This window comes from Hemicordylus capensis, chromosome 4 (assembly GCF_027244095.1).
Source record: "Hemicordylus capensis ecotype Gifberg chromosome 4, rHemCap1.1.pri, whole genome shotgun sequence".
NCBI classification, from domain to species: domain Eukaryota; kingdom Metazoa; phylum Chordata; class Lepidosauria; order Squamata; family Cordylidae; genus Hemicordylus; species Hemicordylus capensis.
The window spans coordinates 282,754,279-282,772,554 of NC_069660.1; the positions used below are offsets into that span (position 1 = coordinate 282,754,279).

At 42.4% G+C, this 18,276-nt stretch overlaps 2 protein-coding genes across 10 annotated transcripts in view; both read right to left on the reverse strand.

Annotated features, from left to right (window-relative positions):
* RAD54B (RAD54 homolog B) overlaps positions 1–18,276 on the reverse strand; it is an 80,686-nt gene that overhangs the window by 62,248 nt on the left and 162 nt on the right. For 5 of the 9 annotated variants that reach the window (XM_053243031.1, XM_053243030.1, XM_053243026.1 and 2 more), the window contains exons 2-3: positions 16,868–17,021; positions 14,108–14,282 (exon numbers count right to left, since the gene is read on the reverse strand). In XM_053243031.1, the coding sequence (XP_053099006.1) occupies positions 14,108–14,282; positions 16,868–17,021 (329 nt within the window). The other 4 variants (XM_053243028.1, XM_053243027.1, XM_053243029.1 and 1 more) reach the window with 4 other exon arrangements.
* On the reverse strand, positions 209–14,244 carry FSBP (fibrinogen silencer binding protein). The gene is made up of 3 exons (XM_053243034.1): positions 14,108–14,244; positions 4,325–4,759; positions 209–1,164 (listed from the first exon to the last, which is right to left on the reverse strand). Exons 2-3 carry the CDS (start codon positions 4,693–4,695, stop codon positions 636–638), a joined length of 900 nt encoding a protein of 299 aa, XP_053099009.1. The 5' UTR covers positions 4,696–4,759; positions 14,108–14,244; the 3' UTR covers positions 209–635.

Here is an 18,276-nt window from a genome sequence, read left to right on the forward strand (position 1 = left end):
TATTCCGAGCCATTTACTATACAGAAATATTATGAAACCCTGTGAAAGCATATTCCTTCTGTTCAGCTCAGCATGAGCAAATCCCAGTAGCAATTCCTTTTCTTTATGCTTTTTGTTACCAGAGGAGCAGAGTATGCGAGTGGTTTGAAGATATTACATTTAAGCAACAGTAGCTACCACATTTTATGAAAGAAAGAGAGAAAAATAGTATTTTTTCCACTTTGCGTATATTTATTGACCCACAAATAAATGAATATTTAAAAGAGCAGATAAGAATTGTTGCAGAAAAAATAATAATAAAACCAGCATCTTATATAACAGCTGCATAAATTATCATTTGCTAGCAATAACATAATCACAAGATTTCCAAGGGATTGTTTAGGGTGTTTTTTTTTTTTTAAAGTCTTACTTAGATCTGATGCTACTTGAGATCAGGAAGAGCTGAGGAACCCAGTGAAAGATGACTTTGACATTTTTGCAAATTTGCATGAAATATAAAATGGAAAACATGCACTCATTTCACCCTGCATAAGACTGGATCTTGATCCATCCAAATTAACATGGCAAACAATATTTGCTAGAGCAAAAGGAACTATGAAGTAACCCTAGTTTTATGGAATAGAACGGCTAAACTTTCAAAGACTGTTGAATTCAGGAAGGTCACGGCGTAGCCGTATCGCCTTTAATTTTTCTACTTTAATTTTTGCTCGCAATAACTCTTCTTCCAGCTGCTGCCTTCTTTTCAAGCCATCCCTCTTTTCTTGGATATAGAGCCCAATTTTCCTCTGGTTTTCCAAGATTATGTGATGCTCTTCTTTGAGCATTTGCAACATCTGTGGATCATATCCTCCACACGGCGGCCTAAACCGTTCCCCGCTTTCAAGCCTGAAAAATTCATCCCTTCTGGGGATGGGAGATGGAGATAACATTCTTATATCAACAGAAGACAGAGAGGTTGAGGGAGATCTCTCCATGACATGGACCAAATGTTGTGGTTCTCTCTGCTCCAAGCCTTCCTGTGGCTGTAGCTCTACAATTAACGATGGAGGTGGTTTGACATCCTCCTCATCTTGATCCAGCTCCAGGGTAATAGCAGCAGGATGGTGCTCCAGAACTGGCTGTGGGGAACTAGTGGTAGCAACTGTATCTTTGTCCAGAGTTGTGCTAAAACAGACAGATAATATTTTAAAGTCATTCACAGAAAACAGAAAGGTTCTTTGTCTAAGAAGAAGGGGAAAGCTCAGCCAATTGTGAGGCAAGCCAGGCTAGATGGGCCTGATCCAGTAGGGCTGTTCTTATGACTCATTCAGTAGTCTTAGCAATTACATTTCTGAGAAATATGTCATCCCTGCTAACTGAGAAAAGAGGCACCTTTTAAAGTGGCGATTCTCTTATATTTAGAAGAGGGAGTGTAATTATCCTGGTCCAACCCCAGAACAGAATTCCTCCAGTGGTGGTGGTTGGTGTCTATCTTATATTTCCTTTTAGACTGTGAGCCTTTTGGGAGCATCTTATTATTTTTTTATGTAAACTGCTTTGCAAAAGGTTCTGTTAAAAAGTGGTGTATAAATATTTAACAACAACAAAATAGGCATAGTGGCCCAGCAGGAGAGAGAGAACATGACACTATAACAATCACAGTGCAAAGGGATGAGGTGGCGATGTAGTCAAACCTTAGGCCTGGTCCACACATGTATTAGAATGAAGTGGTAGAATGGATTGAACCACCTCAGACTGTATGAGGGGGAATGACATTTTAAAAATTTCCCCTCATGTAAAAAAACCTTCCTGCAAGTAAAAAGTAAAAATTGTAGTGTATGATAGAGAAAGATTCTGCCCAACCCACTCCTGCTGGACTAGGTGTTTAGACAGACAGGGGTGAATAAGTATTGGCTCAGTTTTAATTTTACTCGTCAAGCTATGTTGGTACATTGCTCATCAGGACTTTTTTTTTTTACTCGTTAGGCATCATTTTTCACTCTTCACAGACCAGTGGATTTCTACAGGGGTGTGTGTGTGTGTGAGTATGAAAGATAGGATAGAGTAAAGTTGTGCCGTTGAGTTGATGTCTACTCCTGGCTACCACAGAGCCCTGTGTTTGTCTTTGATAGAATACAGGAGGAGTTTACTATTGCCATCTCCCTCAGAGTATGAGATGATGCCTTTCAGCATCTGCCCGATATAGGTGTTTCCCATAGTCTGGGGGAACATACCAGCAGGAATTCAAACCAGCAACCTCTTGCTCCCTAGGCAAGTTACTTCCTCGCTGTGCCATTAGGTGGCTCTCTCTCTCTCATAGCCACCATACAAATCAGTTCATTTATATATCGTTTTTTCAGGGAGAGAGAGAGCACATACATATGTAGAGGGGCATCCTAAAATGTGATCCCTAAAGTCTAAGGCAGGGCTGCACAACGTTGGTCCTCCTACAGATGTTGGCCTTCAATTCCCATCATCCCTGACTATTAGCCACTATGGCCAACAGCAGCAGGAAAGCTGAAATTGCGTCACCATGGTCTAAGACAACACAGTCGATTCTGCAGAGCTTCTGTCACCTCATGCCTGCTCCTTCTACCGCATGTGTAGACCAGGCTTTAGTTGCTTGGGAGGAGATGCTCTGCATGGTTGACCTAGATCGTTCACTCTCAAGAGACAGGCTATGTGTAAAAGCGCTTTAGAAAAGCTTTGCACTTAGATCCTGAACAAGGAAATTTATTTCATTCAAATTAATAGAGCTTGCTCTCACATAATGTATGTAGGCCCAGGATATTCTATCTCCAGTAGTTAGCAAACTGAAGTATTGGGTAGATGATTCCACAGAATTATTTCCTCTTTGGGAAAATAATTCAATTCAGTACCATTAACTGGATCCTATACTTAAGGTTTCAGTTTAGTGTGTCCAGAATCAAGCCCAGGGTAGATTATAGCCACCATACAAATCAGTTCATTTCCCTCTATTGCAAAATTATCAAGGATACAGAATACTTCTTGTTTTAGCAAAACAGTTTAAGAGTGTCCAGCCAACTGAAGTTAGTACCATACTCCCTTGCCTATGTTGGCTGTCCCAGCTTGAATTAATGGTGCAGGAATCTCCTCCTCCCAATACACTGCTGCAGCAGTAAAAGTCCATTTTGATTATAATGTATTTACCCTGAGCGGATGCACAGTTCTGACACTAAAGGCCTGCTACCACATGCTGTTATTTTTAGAGCATCTGACATGGTGGGATTTAGACAATTGTTACCATTCAATGCAACCAGAGGCAGCGCAAATCAGGGACCGACCGGCATGCACGTACATGCCAGCTTCCCCAGAAATTCAGATTAACATATTTGTTTTGCATGGTAAGTGACATGAATTTAAATGTTTATGGCAGGAACAAGGGCATAGGCTTTTTGCTTTCTCTTCATTTTCAAAATATCGCCGTCCAGGCAATGCACAAATCTGATCCGGAAAGCTTTTGAGTAACCTGAACTAGCTGTGTGTTACAAGGCAGAGGCAGAGGGGGAGGGGGTCATTAGCAAGGGCCCTGTGAGACAAGGAAGCTGGAAAACAGCCTGCCTGTTCTACGTCTGGCTCAAATCTAGACAGGCTCTGATCTGATTAAACACTAAACAGTGGTTATAAAATAGAGGACTTTGTGAGACTCCAGGTTCCAAATCTGTTTATGCACAAACCTTATAATTTACTTCAGAAATTCTTTACCATTTAAATTATGCTTCTCAGCATTGGGGCCTTGGATAATGTTACAGAATTAATTTTTAAAACAAGTCATTTGCATTGTTAAAGACATGGTAGCATATGAAGCAAAATCATCCAAAGGTCTAGATTTGGTTAAAATGTATCCCACGCTGGGAGATTAACATAATCCTCGATGGGGCACACTGTACAAACAGGCTTCTTTGTTCTCCGACTCGACTTTATGTAGATTTTATCCAAAAGAGGCACCAGCTTCCTTATGCAGGCAGATGACTGCAGTACTACCTTAAATGTAGAACAGCCTTTCGCTTGGTCAGTGTTTGAATGCTATGCCTATTAAAAGGGGAGGGGTAAAAGTTAGAGCTCCTATTTCACTTGGATTCTTTCTTAACCCTCACTTGCCAAGGGTCTGACAATAAGGGCTTTGAAATTCAGCTGAAAGTTGAACGTGGAAATCAGTCATGATTAAAACAGAACAAAAAAAACCCCAAATTAAAAATAAATAAATTGGATCACAATGCTTTTGTTTTTCCTAAGGCTCAGACATTTAGCTCAAAAAGGGACAGGCAGAGAAGCCAGGAGGCGCTATACTTGCCATTTAAGCGCAAGGTAAAATGCAACTTACCATGGTAGGCTGTTCCTTTCTCTCAAACACACGCTGGAAATCTGTGGAATCATCTCCACAACTTTCTTAGTCGGCTCAGAGATGTAGCTTTTGTAATCAGAATGGCTCTCTTTTTGCTGCAGTAGTTCCTGTTTGGCGTATTCCTTGAGCCTCTTGTACAGCGTGCGTAGGCCCTGCGCGGTGCGAGGAGGACGGTCTACTCCAATGGCATTGTAGTTGTCAGCTATGATATCCCAGCATTTGTTTTTTTCCACTATGACTGAGTGCTTGTTGGTGTGCTCTTCCAGAATCTTAACATATGGCTTGACAAGTTTCAGCAAATCAAGCTTTTCAGATAAGGTGAAATTCGAGGATCTGGCCTTCCCAACCATCGTTCTCTCCAGCTTGAAGAAGCAGTTCCTGAAACCAGCACGCAGATCCCAGCTCTGCTCAGCTCTTTTTCACAAACAGAAAAAGATCAGGCTTAACTAGGCTTGCCTCATTTAGGCCCACGCCTACAAGGGAGGGTTTATTAAAATTCCTTCAGCTTAAGCTGACGCAGGTTCAGGAAATCTGCTTAAGCCAAGCCTGACCTACATAAGGCTTCAGACTGAAGGCGATGAGAAGAAGCAGGCAAAACACACTTTTGTGTCAAGAGACCCATACATACACAGGATTGAAAACATAAAGGTTTAAAGATTAGCGCATTACCCTGCTAAATATTACCCAATTCACCCTGAGTTAACAAGCTCACGTATATCTCTTGAGCTGACAAACTGAAACTGCACGGAAGATTGGATTTATTCATGTCCAAGAAAGCAACAACTTTTTTTTTTTTTTTGGTCATTTATTGATTGTTAAGCCGAGCCACCACTGCAAAATGCGAAGCGGAGGGGGGGAAATATGAGGGGGATTTAGGAGCAGGCGTGTGTAGAGAGATCCCTAACAGAGCCCCTGATCACGGTTCCCTAGCTGCTGTTCTCTCTGGCAGTATTTGCATAATGCTAGTCCTGCTGTCAATCAGGAATTGCATATCACCTAGCTAGTTAGGTTTCACTCAGGCTCAAGCTTCACAGCAAAGCTAAGCTTCCCCAGCACTTTGCAGTGTGCTCTGACTTCCCAGCGCGCACACTTTTTAAAGAGGCAGTGGCTCAATAAGTGTGCAGGAACAAAAGAGCAGACCAAATACAACCAAGTTCTTTTCCTTCTCTGCCACTTCTTGCAGCTGTGCCCTTCTGCAATCTGGCCGGTTTACAGCATCCATTACCACTGTTCAGCGCAGTTGTGACTGAGCAACATCTCCCAGGAGGCAAATAATAAAGGCAATGTTCAATCAAGACAGATCTAGATGCACTACACCATATAGGTTTTTTGTGGCATCAGTCAAGAAATAATTTGCTATTCTGATAAGGAATCCAATCATTCTACCACTGATTTATTAACTAGTATTTGCCCATTCGAATCATACCAGCACAAGCACTTATTCTTCACATTCTCTCTGCTAAGAAAGATGCATTAATTGTTCTCCTGAAAGCACCACACAGATCCTTAACTAGAGAGGCTCTTGGATGTGGACATGGAAAACCCAGCCCATGAACGGCACTTGAGTCCAGGCACACTCTCTTAGCCTGGCCTACCTCACAGGGTTGTTCTGAAGATCAAGTATGAGACAAGAATATATTGGAACCAGTATTCCCTCTAAGGCGTGCGTGTGCTCACACATTTGTTTGATGTCTGCTAAGTTAATTTTAGATCCCGCTCAGGTTGAATCAGGAAGGCCCCATTCTGAATGCATGTGCGTGCACACTGGCTTGATACAGCCACTCAGAACAAACTCATTCTGCACACATATGAACAAAATTAGAGAGAACATTGATGAGTGTAACCTGTCCTAGGTCTGTATAAGATAGCTGTTCACATTTTCACCTGCCCTAATAAGTGACGTTTTAAACCAAGAAAGCCGAGATGCAAATCTAAAGAATGAAAGGTCCCTTTTTTAAAATGCTTTAAAAACTTTATTTGAAATACTGTGGCCAGCATCAAAATTTGAGCCTCCTTAATTAAGGACTAATCCAATTACTACTTTAATCCCACTAATTATATTTATATGGAGGGAAGCCAATCCATAAACAAGACTGACCAAAAAAACCCACAAACCCAACAACAACAACACTGGAGGGAGCTTCAAGGAAGGTCATCTCCCCTCACAGGTAACTTATCTCTGTAAATAATTTTTTGTGCAAATAAAAGAAGGGTTTTGAAGTGTGATTTCCCATAGAATTCTATGGGAATACAGGTCTGGCTAAGTGAAGTTTTGCGTGGAGTTTAGCAGGGAAGTGTGCACAGAGGCATACAAGCGGTCCCTCTTTATCACAGTGTAGACACCCAGCATGAGGAGAAGGTGAGTACTACCCCACTGTTGTAATTTTCTTCGAGGACAGAACCTGAAACCTTCAGTTAGCTGACAACTGCAGCCAAGACCTAGCTTTCAAGTAAACAAGTTCTATATATTCTAAATAGCCAATACAATCAGTTAGGAAGGTAGAATACCAAGCAGTGAAGGGGGTGCTTCCCAGTGTATTGCATGTATGAGGGGCAGAAGTTGTGGATGTGCACTTGGTGCAAATTGCTCCTGGCTCTCATGGAACAAGTTTGTTCCGTCGAAGCCAAGGTGACTGACCTGGAGAAACTCAGGGAGGCAGAGAGGTACGTGGATGAGACCCTCAGGGAAGTGATAGAGGCATCCCACTTCCAGGCCGACAGCTCCTCTGCTGTCATGAAGGATTCAGGGAAGGAGGACATCAGTCTGAGGAAGAGGGGAATGCTCCCTCGGAATTGACCCCTTCCATGGGTGATGTACCCATAGCCTCTCGCTCAGAGGATACTTCTCCAGTGGTTGGGGGTCTCCTAGTAGTGAGTGATTCAATCATTAGGGGCATAAAGGGATGGTTTTGTGACACGTGTGTAGACCGCACGGTGGCTTGCCTGCCTGGTGCGAAAGTTGCAGACATCATGCAGCATCTAGATAGGCTGTTAGGCAGTGCTGGGGAGGAATTAGCTGTCATGGTGCATGCTGGTACCAATGATGTTGGGAAATATAGTTGAGAGGTCCTAGAAGCCAAATTTAGGCAGCTAGGTAGCATACTGAAGTCCAGGACCCCCAGGGTAGCATTCTCTGAAGTGCTAACCATTCCACATGCAGGGCCAGCAAGACAAGCTGAGCTGAGGGGTCTCAATGAGTGGATGAGATGGTGATGCTGGGAGGAGGGGTTTAGATTTGTTAGATACTGGGAGAGATTTTGGGGCAAGACGAGCCTGTACATAAAGGATGGGCTCCACTTGAATCAAGATGGCACCAGACTGCTGGCACTTAAATCAAAAGGTCGCTTTTAAAATTACATCTGGAGAGCTACTGACAGGAACTGGGTGGTATCTGGTTCAGCAAGCAAAATCCCCTAAGGTGCAAGGGTGCACACCTTTCAGATAAAGCAGAAGAGGACAGAGTAGAACCAGGAGCAGAGCAGATCAAAACAAATGTCAGCTGGTCAAAAAGGTCAAGTGACAGTAAGGGAGATAGCACACGCCAAAGCCATACCAATGACAGGAGCCTCCGAGCCTTCAAGTCAAGATGGGCAAGCTGGAGTACTTGGTTGCTGATAAAGTGGGCATAACGGAAACCTGGTGGAATGGTGAGAACCAGTGGGACATTGTTAATCCTGGATACAAACTCTACTGAAAGGATGGGGGTGAGGGCAGATTGGGTGTAGAGTAGCACTGTATATTAAAGAAAGGATAGAATATCCCAAGTGGGAAAACCTAGGAAGACCAGAGTCCTCCACAGAAACTCTGTGGAGACAATACAAAGCCTGAAAGCAAGTCATGCTATCGCCCTCCTGATCAAAACACTGACAGTGACTGGGAGCTGCAGAAGGAAATCAGGGAGACATCAAAGAGAAACAGAGCTGTAATAACAGCTGACTTCAATTACCCACACATAGACTGGGTAAATTCACAGTTAAGTAATGACAAAGAGGCCACATTTCTTGACACGCTGAATGACTATGCCCTAGAAGAGTTGGTCATGGAATCAACCAGAGAGAAGGCAACCTTGGACTTAATCCTGAATGACGCCCAGGACCTAGTGTGAGATGTCAGAATTGTAGGACCACTGGGGAACAGTGACCATAGTGTGATGCAATTCAGCATATATGCGAGTGGAGCACTGTCAAGGTAGTCCAACACAGATGCATTGGAAGAGGAAGGAAACTTCTCAAAAATGATGGGACCAGTGGTCCCTCTAATTTTTTTCATCTCTGTGCGGAATGAGTTTTTTTCTGGGTGGCAGTATCAAGGCAGTGTTTGCGCACCTGCATTCAGAATGGGGCCTTCCTGATTCAACCTGAGCGGGATCTAAAATGAACTGAGGGGAAATCCAGAAACTTGTGAGCGCACACACACGTGCACGCCTTAGAGGGAACCATGGACGGGACTGATAAAAAAAGAAGCTGAAAGGGAAAGTCAGGAGGGTCAAATCACTCCAGAAAGCATGGGAATCATTCAAAACCACAATAACAGAAACTCAGTTGGAATGTATATACCATTCATTCATTGAAGGAAAGCTATTATACACCAAAGAATCTAAACACTTGAAAAACAGTAACTACACATTTTGCTCTATAACTCCACTTCTACAAGGGCTAGAGCTTAGCTTTTTTTTCTTTTTCCCCTTTAATGAAAGCTGGGAATCTGGGGAAATTAATAGGAGGGATCCGAATCTAGCCAATGGACCACAGGGGTGATTTGTTTTGTCTCCAAATCACCCAAATCAGCTAGATTCAGATACAAATCAATTTGTACCCAAATCGATTTGCACATCCCTACGATCATGCAGTGCTGTTCTTATGAAGACAAATGTTTCTAAATAGGCAAGTGAAAAATCTACAACAGAGGTTTGCAAACTTGGATCCCAGGATGTTGTTGGAAAACAACTCCCATCATACCCCAACTATTGTGGCTGGGGATGATGGGAATGGTAGTCCAGCAACATTGTAGCCCTATAGTTCGAAAACAACAAATATTTATATACCGCTTTCCAACAAAGATTTCCAAAGTGGTTTACACAGAGAAATAATAAATAAAAAACAGTCCCCTGTCCCCAAAGGGCTCATAATCTAAAAAGAAACATAAGATAGACATCAGCAACAGCCACTGAAGGTGGATAGGACCTGTTGCTGTCCCCCTGCTCAATAAAGAGAATCACCACATTAAAAAAGTGTCTCTTTGCTCACAAACCCCTGACCCACAATTATAACCCAAATGTTATACCATATTCACTAATCTATACGTTTAATATATTTAGATAAAGAGCCTGCATGCAGCAGCGATTAGTGTTGGACTTTGACCAAGGAGACTAGGGTTCAGATCCACACTTCACCACATCCAGTCACTATGTTTGGCAGGAACACCATGTACATCCCCCAAAGCTCTTTGGGGGAAGGGAAGGCTAAAAACATCAGCATAACAAATACAACAAAATGTGTGTATGAGTAGGGGGAATGTTCAGTTTCTGTTCACGTTTGAAGGAATGGGGACAGGAAAATACCACACAGTGCAGGTCTAGCAGGAACTGTGTGCCTACAAGAGATGCCATCTGATGCAAGTAGGTGGAATGTTCGGTATGTGCCAATATTTTCAGCTAAGCATGTCTTATCAAATGTGCCTCTGATTAGATCTCAATACAAAAAGGATCCTTCATACTGTGTATTGTTTTATCAAATACAGAGCTTATACCAAGTATCAAAAACAGACCAAGAGGAAAAACAACTCTGAAAGGGTGTGGCGAAAAGAAAGCAAAATGAAATCAATGTTATAGTTATGGGGGGGAAACAGGCACACATTCTCTCTCTGAAGCTAAAAGGGGCTAGCAGTGGCACCCCCACATGTAAAATGCACTATCCAGAATTGTTCACCTGGCACCAGATTTCTTTCTGGCACCAGGCAAAAACCTTTTTAATTGCCCAGGTTACAAGCATGTTACAATAGCTAGGTGTTTGTTTGTTTGTGTTTTAAAAAAATAGATTCTGCTGTGGTTTTTTATATCAATTCTGCTGTGCTCTGCTGGCATTTGAGGCTTTAACCTCACATTTTACTGTATCCACAGTGTTTTCATTCTATGTGAGCCTTCCTGGGGCTCTTAGAAACTAAAGAACAGTATATAAATGTTTTCAACACATAAATATCATCATGATGTGATGCAGGGCAGAACACCTCATTTCTGTGCCACACCTACCACTAGATGAAAAGGCACACCTTAATTTCATTCCATTTATACCTCACTTTTCTTTCCAAAAGAAAGCAGCTAATGATAAGGATAGCACAACACTTCAGAACCAAAGATACAAACAACAAGCGATAACAAAAAACATTTCTGTAACAATTTTTTAAAATTACAAAGATATCAAAGATACTGCCCAGCAGCAACCAAAACCCAAATAACCAACAAAGATCAACAGATGAAGCAATAAAGTCAAGATCATACCATCCAGACAATAGCTTCTAGAGCACCTGAGGAAACTGGACAGGCCAAAATTATGTTCACAAATTGTCACTCCTTCACAATGAATCCCCCCTGGATCTCGTTGAAAGATGATATGGGGTGGCCCTCACCCTTGTCTCCACCTCAAGATCACCCTCAAGGTTTGATCAGCGAGGAAGCAATATTATGTCCCCAATACTAAATTACTCTTCGGCCTGGTATTTCCACCCACAGCAATTGCTTGTAGCAGTCTCCTCCTCTTGAAGTTTCTAATTTATGGGCATGGTGTCCTCTGACATTATAGCAATACGGTATTCCCACCCTATAAGGCCCTTCCCTATAGATTGTACATGGCCAGATCCCACCAATTGTTTATTTAAAATTAATATATGTTGCTCTGCGGTTTCAAGAACTTCTAGGGTGGCTTAGATCTTAAAACATAACCATAAATTGCTATTCCTCCAGTTTCTGATATGCCCAGTACATCCATATTCTCTTTTAGTACCAAGTAGACCATTTTAGCTTGGAAGCTTCGCGTATTAGCATACATACACCTGTGCATTATGACCCTCTTCAAAATGCCATTTTTATATGCAATCTATCCTAAATTCTTTGGTCTCTTTCCATTGCTGTCATTTGTTTCCATACATCTATAACCAAGTTTTACCCTATCTGCACTTTGAGAACCTGAAACATTCACAATATCATCTGTAAGGGACAAGTCCTCAGCTGGACATTCCCTAGCTTCCACCAGCTTCCCACCAGAACTCAGTTTAAACCTGCAATACTTCACATTAAATAAGATCTTCAGGATAATTCTCAAAATTATCTTTATTTAGCAGAGGGAGAGTAACTGGCCCTATCCACCCCCAGCACAGTACCTCCAGTGACTGTTGCTGGTGTCTATCTTGTTTTTAGAATGCGAGCCCTTTGGGGACAGGGAGCCATCTTATTTATTTATTACTTCTCTGTGTAAACCGCCCCGAGTTTTTGGAAGGGCGGTATAGAAATCGAATTAATAACAATAACAATAATTTTGGCTTAAACACCTAACAAGCCTTCATAAACAACTATCAAAACAGTTCAATCACATTTTGCAAGGAGGTGATATTGAACAATGGCTAACAACTGGGAAAACTCATCTCATCATGAAAGACCCAGCAAAAGGTGCAGTTCCAAGTAATTATAGACCGATAACCTGCCTGCCAACCATGTTCAAATTATTAACTGGAATAATAGCAGATGAAGTGATGCAACACTTATTAACTAACAAACAGCTTCCAGTTGAACAGAAAGGAAATTGTCCGAACACCAGAGGCACAAAAGACCAGCTGCTGATTGACAAAATGATTTTAGAAAACTGCAAGAGAAGAAAAACAAATCTCAGTGTGGCATGGATTGACTACAAGAAAGCCTTCGATTCATTGCCTTACACATGGATACTAAAATGTTTAGAAACAACTGGTGTCAGCAAAAACATTCGGATATTTATAAAAAATGGCAATGAGCATGTGGAGTACACAGTTAACAATCAACGACGAGACACTTGGACAGGTTAGCATTAGAAGAGGCATTTTCCAAGGGGACCCACTATCCCCTCTGTTGTTTGTAATCGCCATGACCCCACTTTCACAAATACTAAACAAAACAGGCCTCGGATACCAAACATCTAAAACATCAAGTAAAATCAACCATCTGCTGTACATGGACGATCTGAAGTTGTATGGAAAGTCCCAGTCAGAAATCGAATCACTGCTGAACACTGTCCGTATATTCAGTAGCGATATAGCAATGGAGTTTGGACTAGACAAGTGTGCTGCATTAATAATGAACAGAGGGGGGAAAAGAAAAACAGAAGGAACAGAACTGCCCAATGGAAGCAAGATCAAGAACCTGGAAAAGAAATAACATTACAAATACTTGGGCATTCTCCAGGCTGATAACATCGCACACACTGAAGTTAAAAGAAAAATTGGCAGCGAATATATCATGAGAGTTAGAAAAATCCTCAAGTCCAAACTCAATGGTGGGAACACCATACAAGCCATAAACACCTGGGCTATACCTGTTATCAGATACACTGCAGGAATAATAGACTGGACCCAGGCAGAGCTAGAGACACTAGATCGTAAGACCAGGAAAATCATGACCATCAATCATGCTCTGCACCCCCGCAGTGATGTCGATAGGCTATACCTCCCTCGCAGCTCAGGTGGAAGAGGAATGCTGCAAGTCCATCAAACAGTAGAGGAGGAGAAAAGAGGCCTTGAAGAATATATCAAGGACAGTGAAGAAGATGCACTTCAAATGGTCAAAAACAAGAAACTATTCAACACCAATGAAACAAAGCAGGCCTACAAGAAAGAACAAGTCAAGAACCGAGCAGAAAAATGGAAAAATAAGCCCCTGCATGGTCAATATTTGCACAATATAAGTGGAAAATCAGATATCACCAAGACCTGGCAATGGCTTAGAACGGCAACTTGAAGAAAGAAACAGAGGGTTTAATACTGGCTGCACAAGAACATGCACTAAGAACAAATGCAATAAGAGCAAAAGTCGAAAAATCAACAACAAACAGCAAGTGCAGCCTTTGTAAAGAAGCAGATGAAACAGTGGACCACCTAATCAGCTGTTGTAAAAAGATCACACAGACTGACTACAAACAAAAGCATGACAAGGTTGCAGGGATGATGCACTGGAACATCTGCAAAAAATACAAGCTACCTGTAGCCAAAAATTGGTGGGACCATCAAATTGAAAAAGTGGTCGAAAATGAAGATGTAAAAATATTATGGGACTTCTGACTACAAACAGACAAACATCTGCCACACAATACACCAGATATAACTGTAGTTGAGAAGAAAGAAAAACAAGTTAAAATAACTGACATAGCAATACCAGGGGATAGCAGAATAGAAAAAATCACCAAATACAAAGATCTACAAATTGAAAGGCTGTGGCAGAAAAAGACCAAAATAATCCCAGTGGTAACTGGCGCCCTGGGTGCAGTCCCAAAAGACCTTGAAGAGCACCTCAACACCATAGGGGCCACAGAAATCACCATCAGCCAATTACAAAAAGCAGCTTTACTGGGAACAGACTATATTCTGCGATGATATCTACAACAACAGCAACAACATTGACAATAAAATTCAGCCATCCCAGGTCCTTGGGAAGGACTTGATGTCTGGATAAAACAAACCAGTCAATAATACCTGTCTGACTGTGTAAACAAGAAATAACAATAATAATGTGTGCTCCTTTACCTGTTTCAGTTCTATATGTTGATTTTACTCCAGATTCCAAATGACAATCCTCTCCATTATTTTTGCAAGGGGGAAATGATCCTCTGTTAGATTTCAGAGTCACTGTAGCATTGAAGCCACAAGGTTTAGAACAAATGTTTATAGCTGTGAGATCATTGTGTAGTTGCTCATTCACCTACAAATAAATCAAAACATTCTGGATTTTTTTTCATGCAACTATAGGAAAGTAAATTGTATAGCCTTTAAAAAAATATACACAAACCGAAGCCTGAAAAAAGCCATGGCCGTAAGATGCAGGAATGCACCCTGAAATTAAGCAGCCTCACTTGTAAGAAGTGGAGAGAGACTTCAGAAGAAGTCAAGCCTGAACAATGCTCTCTCCACAATTTCGAAGTCAGCAGAGGCTTGTAAACATATCCTCCTAACCCAGCAGTTCTAGCAGAGACACTCAAAGCTTCGGGATGCATCCTAGAGGTGCCTTCAGGAAAATGTTGGGGTTTGGGGAGGAGACAGTGATCAAACAAGTAGTAGTGCAGTGATCTTCACTATTTTTCAAGTGAGGACCACTTGGGCAAAAAAACTTTCAGTGCAAAAGTCACTTCCCACTGTGCTGACTTCTGCACAGTGCTGAACTTTCCTCAGTGCTGGGAAAGACTCTTAAGAGAGATGGTAAAGGTAAAGTGTGCCGCCAAGTCGATTTCAACTCCTGGTGCCCACAGAGCCCTGTGGTTTTCTTTGGTAGAATACAGGAGAGGTTTACCATTTCCTCCTCCCACGCAGTATGAGATGATGCCTTTCAGCCTCTTCCTATATCGCTGCTGCCCGATATAGTAGCAGTGGGAACTCGAACCGGCAACCTTCTGCTTGCTAGTCAAGCATTTCCCCGCTGTGCCACTTAAGGTGACCAAGAGAGATGGAGTCCTCTCCAAAGAGCTCTATGGGGAAAGTGCTGGGAAGAATTACACTTCCCAGCACTCTGTGCATGTCTTCCAAGATGGTGCAAGAGCTCAAGAGGGCTCAGTTTCCCTTCAATGAGCAATGCCCTGCCCAGCACTGGGCAAAGCACAGCAGCACAGCACAGTGAGAATGGTCAGCTCCACATGGTGCCAGGGGGACGGTGAAGATTATTCAACTTTGGTTGAAGTTTTGTACCGGCCCAATAAACAATTAGTCAGAGGGCCACACTGAGGGTTGATGGGGGCCGCCACTGGTCTCCAGGCGTTACAATGAAGAACACTGCAGTAGGAGTGTGCACGGTTCGGTCTGGGCACAATGTAAAAGACCGCCGGACCGGTTCGGAGGTATGTAACTTTAAGGGGGATGATGGTAGTACTTACCCTCCCCCGCCGCTCTTCCCCCTCCGGCGCTGGTGCGTTTTAAAATCTACCTGGGGCAGCAGAGTTCCTCCCTGCCGCCCCTGCCCCCGTCGTTGTCATCCAAAGCCCTCAAAGGAGTAAAGCTAGCGGCGCGCATGCACCCTGCGCACCACGCACGCGCTACATATGTCGAGGCGCACGCCAGCGGCGAAGACGAGTGCGCGCACCGCTAGCTTTACTCCTTTGAAGGCTTTGGATGACAACGACGGGGGCAGGGGCAGCAGGGAGGAACTCTGCCGCCCAGGAAGATTTTAAAACGCACCAGCGCCGGAGGGGGAAGAGCGGCGGGGGGGGTATAAAGTACTACCACCACCCCCTTAAAGTTACATGCCCCCCAGTGCCAGACCACGCCTCCGTGGTTCCATGCACATCCCTACACTGCCGTAGCATGTCCTTTTAAGGAGATAATGCTCTTGTGTTTGTTTGTTTGTTTGTTTTTGGAAAGAGGCAGATGGTTCAACTTACAGGGCAGTGAAGTTGTTTAACAAGCATATCGTGCTACAAGACATCCAAATGCAGGTCTTATCAACTAAGATTGGGATCTGATGAAGGGGGAAAGGCTTTCCTGGAAAGTTGACTTGGACCTAATATTTTGCAGTACACACCTGTATTTTGAAAGAGTTCATGAATCAAGTCTCTGTGCCTAGCATCACACCCACTTTGGAACCTAGATTCCTTATTAGTACAGGTACTGCACAAAACATGATATGTACATCTTAATGTAAATAGTGCAATCAAAGTGGCAACTGCTGTATCTCTGGGAAAGTTTCCTCCACACAAAATGCACCTCACATATAGAGAACTACATGTCAAGGAGTATAGTCTTCTCTCCAATATCTAGTTTTCTATCTGGGAATATTAATTATTATTGTAGTATGGAAGAGTATTCAGTGAGTGTCCTCCATCCCCCACCATCTGAAGTGGTCCAGCCCAGACACAAGTGTACCATCTTAGGACTAGGACACTAAATGTCCTCATCTTGTTCCCCAAGATTCCATGTTATTGGCATGACTGCTTGAAACATATATAGCATTATTTAGTAATGCTACACTTGTAATGTAATGTTACACTCATGGGAGGAGAGCTGGTTTGTGGTATCATGTATGAATAGTCCCCTTTGCTACGCAGCATCTACCCTGGTTTGCATTTGAATGGGAGACTACATGTGAGCACTGTAAGATAGTCCCTTTAGGAGGTGGGGCCACAGAAGGATCCAAGTTCTCTCCCTGGCACCTCCAAGATAGAGCTGAGAGAGACTCCTGCCTGCAACCTTGGAGAAGCCACTGCCAGTCTGTGTGGACAATACTGAGCTAGATGGACCAATGGTCAGACTCAGTATAAGGCAGCTGCCTATGTATACTTATCCTCTCCCTCTTAATGTTACCTCAGTTGCCTTAATTTCTTGGTCTGTGTGATCAGATTCTTTCTTCAGATGCACTGTATTAGTTTTTCCTGGAGGTATGAATCTTGGCTTTTTGGCCGAATTCCCCAGCAGTTGACTTGGAGCCGCCGAACGCCTCATATTCGGTTTTACTGGTCTGAAAAACAGCAATTTTAAAAAGATTGTATGCTTAACCAACATACAGACAGAACCTCTTCAGTACATCCCACAATAATGCTTCTAGTTGCATCCTGCCGCCAAACACTGAGCAAATCTAGGCAGTATTGTTATACTAGCACCTCTGCTGTTTATTCATCTCATCACATCATTTTAAAAGGTGATTCATTCCACGGAGAGATGAATTACAGCAGAAAGTAGGTAAGATGTCTGTACACTAAAGTAAGAAAGTGAAACTGCTGCAAGAAACAGAAACCAATCAACATTTGTAGTAACCGCTGCTTCCAAAACTGGGTTAAAAATGGGAGCAGTTGCTCCTGGGGCGATAAGATAACATACATACACTACACTGCAGAAATTTTAAAATATAAAAAATAGCTGAATTCATTTGCATTGTTGACACACACATGGAAATACAACAGAGTACATTTTGAGTTTTATGTATTTGATCCAGGATCCTTCCTATGCTTACCCTACATATCTGGCAAATACAAGCATTCTGGGAAACAAGCAGCATCAACATTTATTATTTAAAATATTTATACGCCACCCCTCCAGTACACTACTGCTCAGGGCACCTCACAACATTAAGACAGATACAATGTAAAATAAATCTAATAAAATTAACCAAATTAAGTAAACAAGTTAAAGGTCCAAGCTAAAACCACAATCCGAATTAAGTTTCAAATTAAAAGTTTTTAAAAGCTAAAAGTTTAGAATTATAAGAACTGAAACCTAAAGAACCTACCGGCATAAAAAAACCCTCCTCTTTTAAAAGATGTGTTTTTAGTTTTTTTAAAGACCACTAATTCCACGGAACCCTTTGATTACAAAAGGATTTTGGAACATAGTAGTAAAGTGAGGGGAAACGCCACAAATTTTTAGGCAGTGATCTGCACCCCTGTCAAAAAGAAAGGCATGGTACAGTACTTCTGACTTCCTTTCAAATGAGATTGTGAGAAAGCGGAAGCATTTCTTGTTAGCATAATTAGCTAAAAGGAAAGATTCCCTTTATCGTAGACCTAAAAGAAGGGAATGCCTGTGGGCTGTTTTATCCACAGACAGTAACGAGCTCACCCTTCCTCTTCCATGCCAGTTCCTCTTAAGCATTAACAGAGAACCGCACTTACACCACACAATTTAACCGTCCCGCCACACAGACGCTGTTGTCTTTCACCCAGTCACTCAATGAACTGCGCACGCGCACCCAAACGCTCAAAACGAAATGCTGTTAT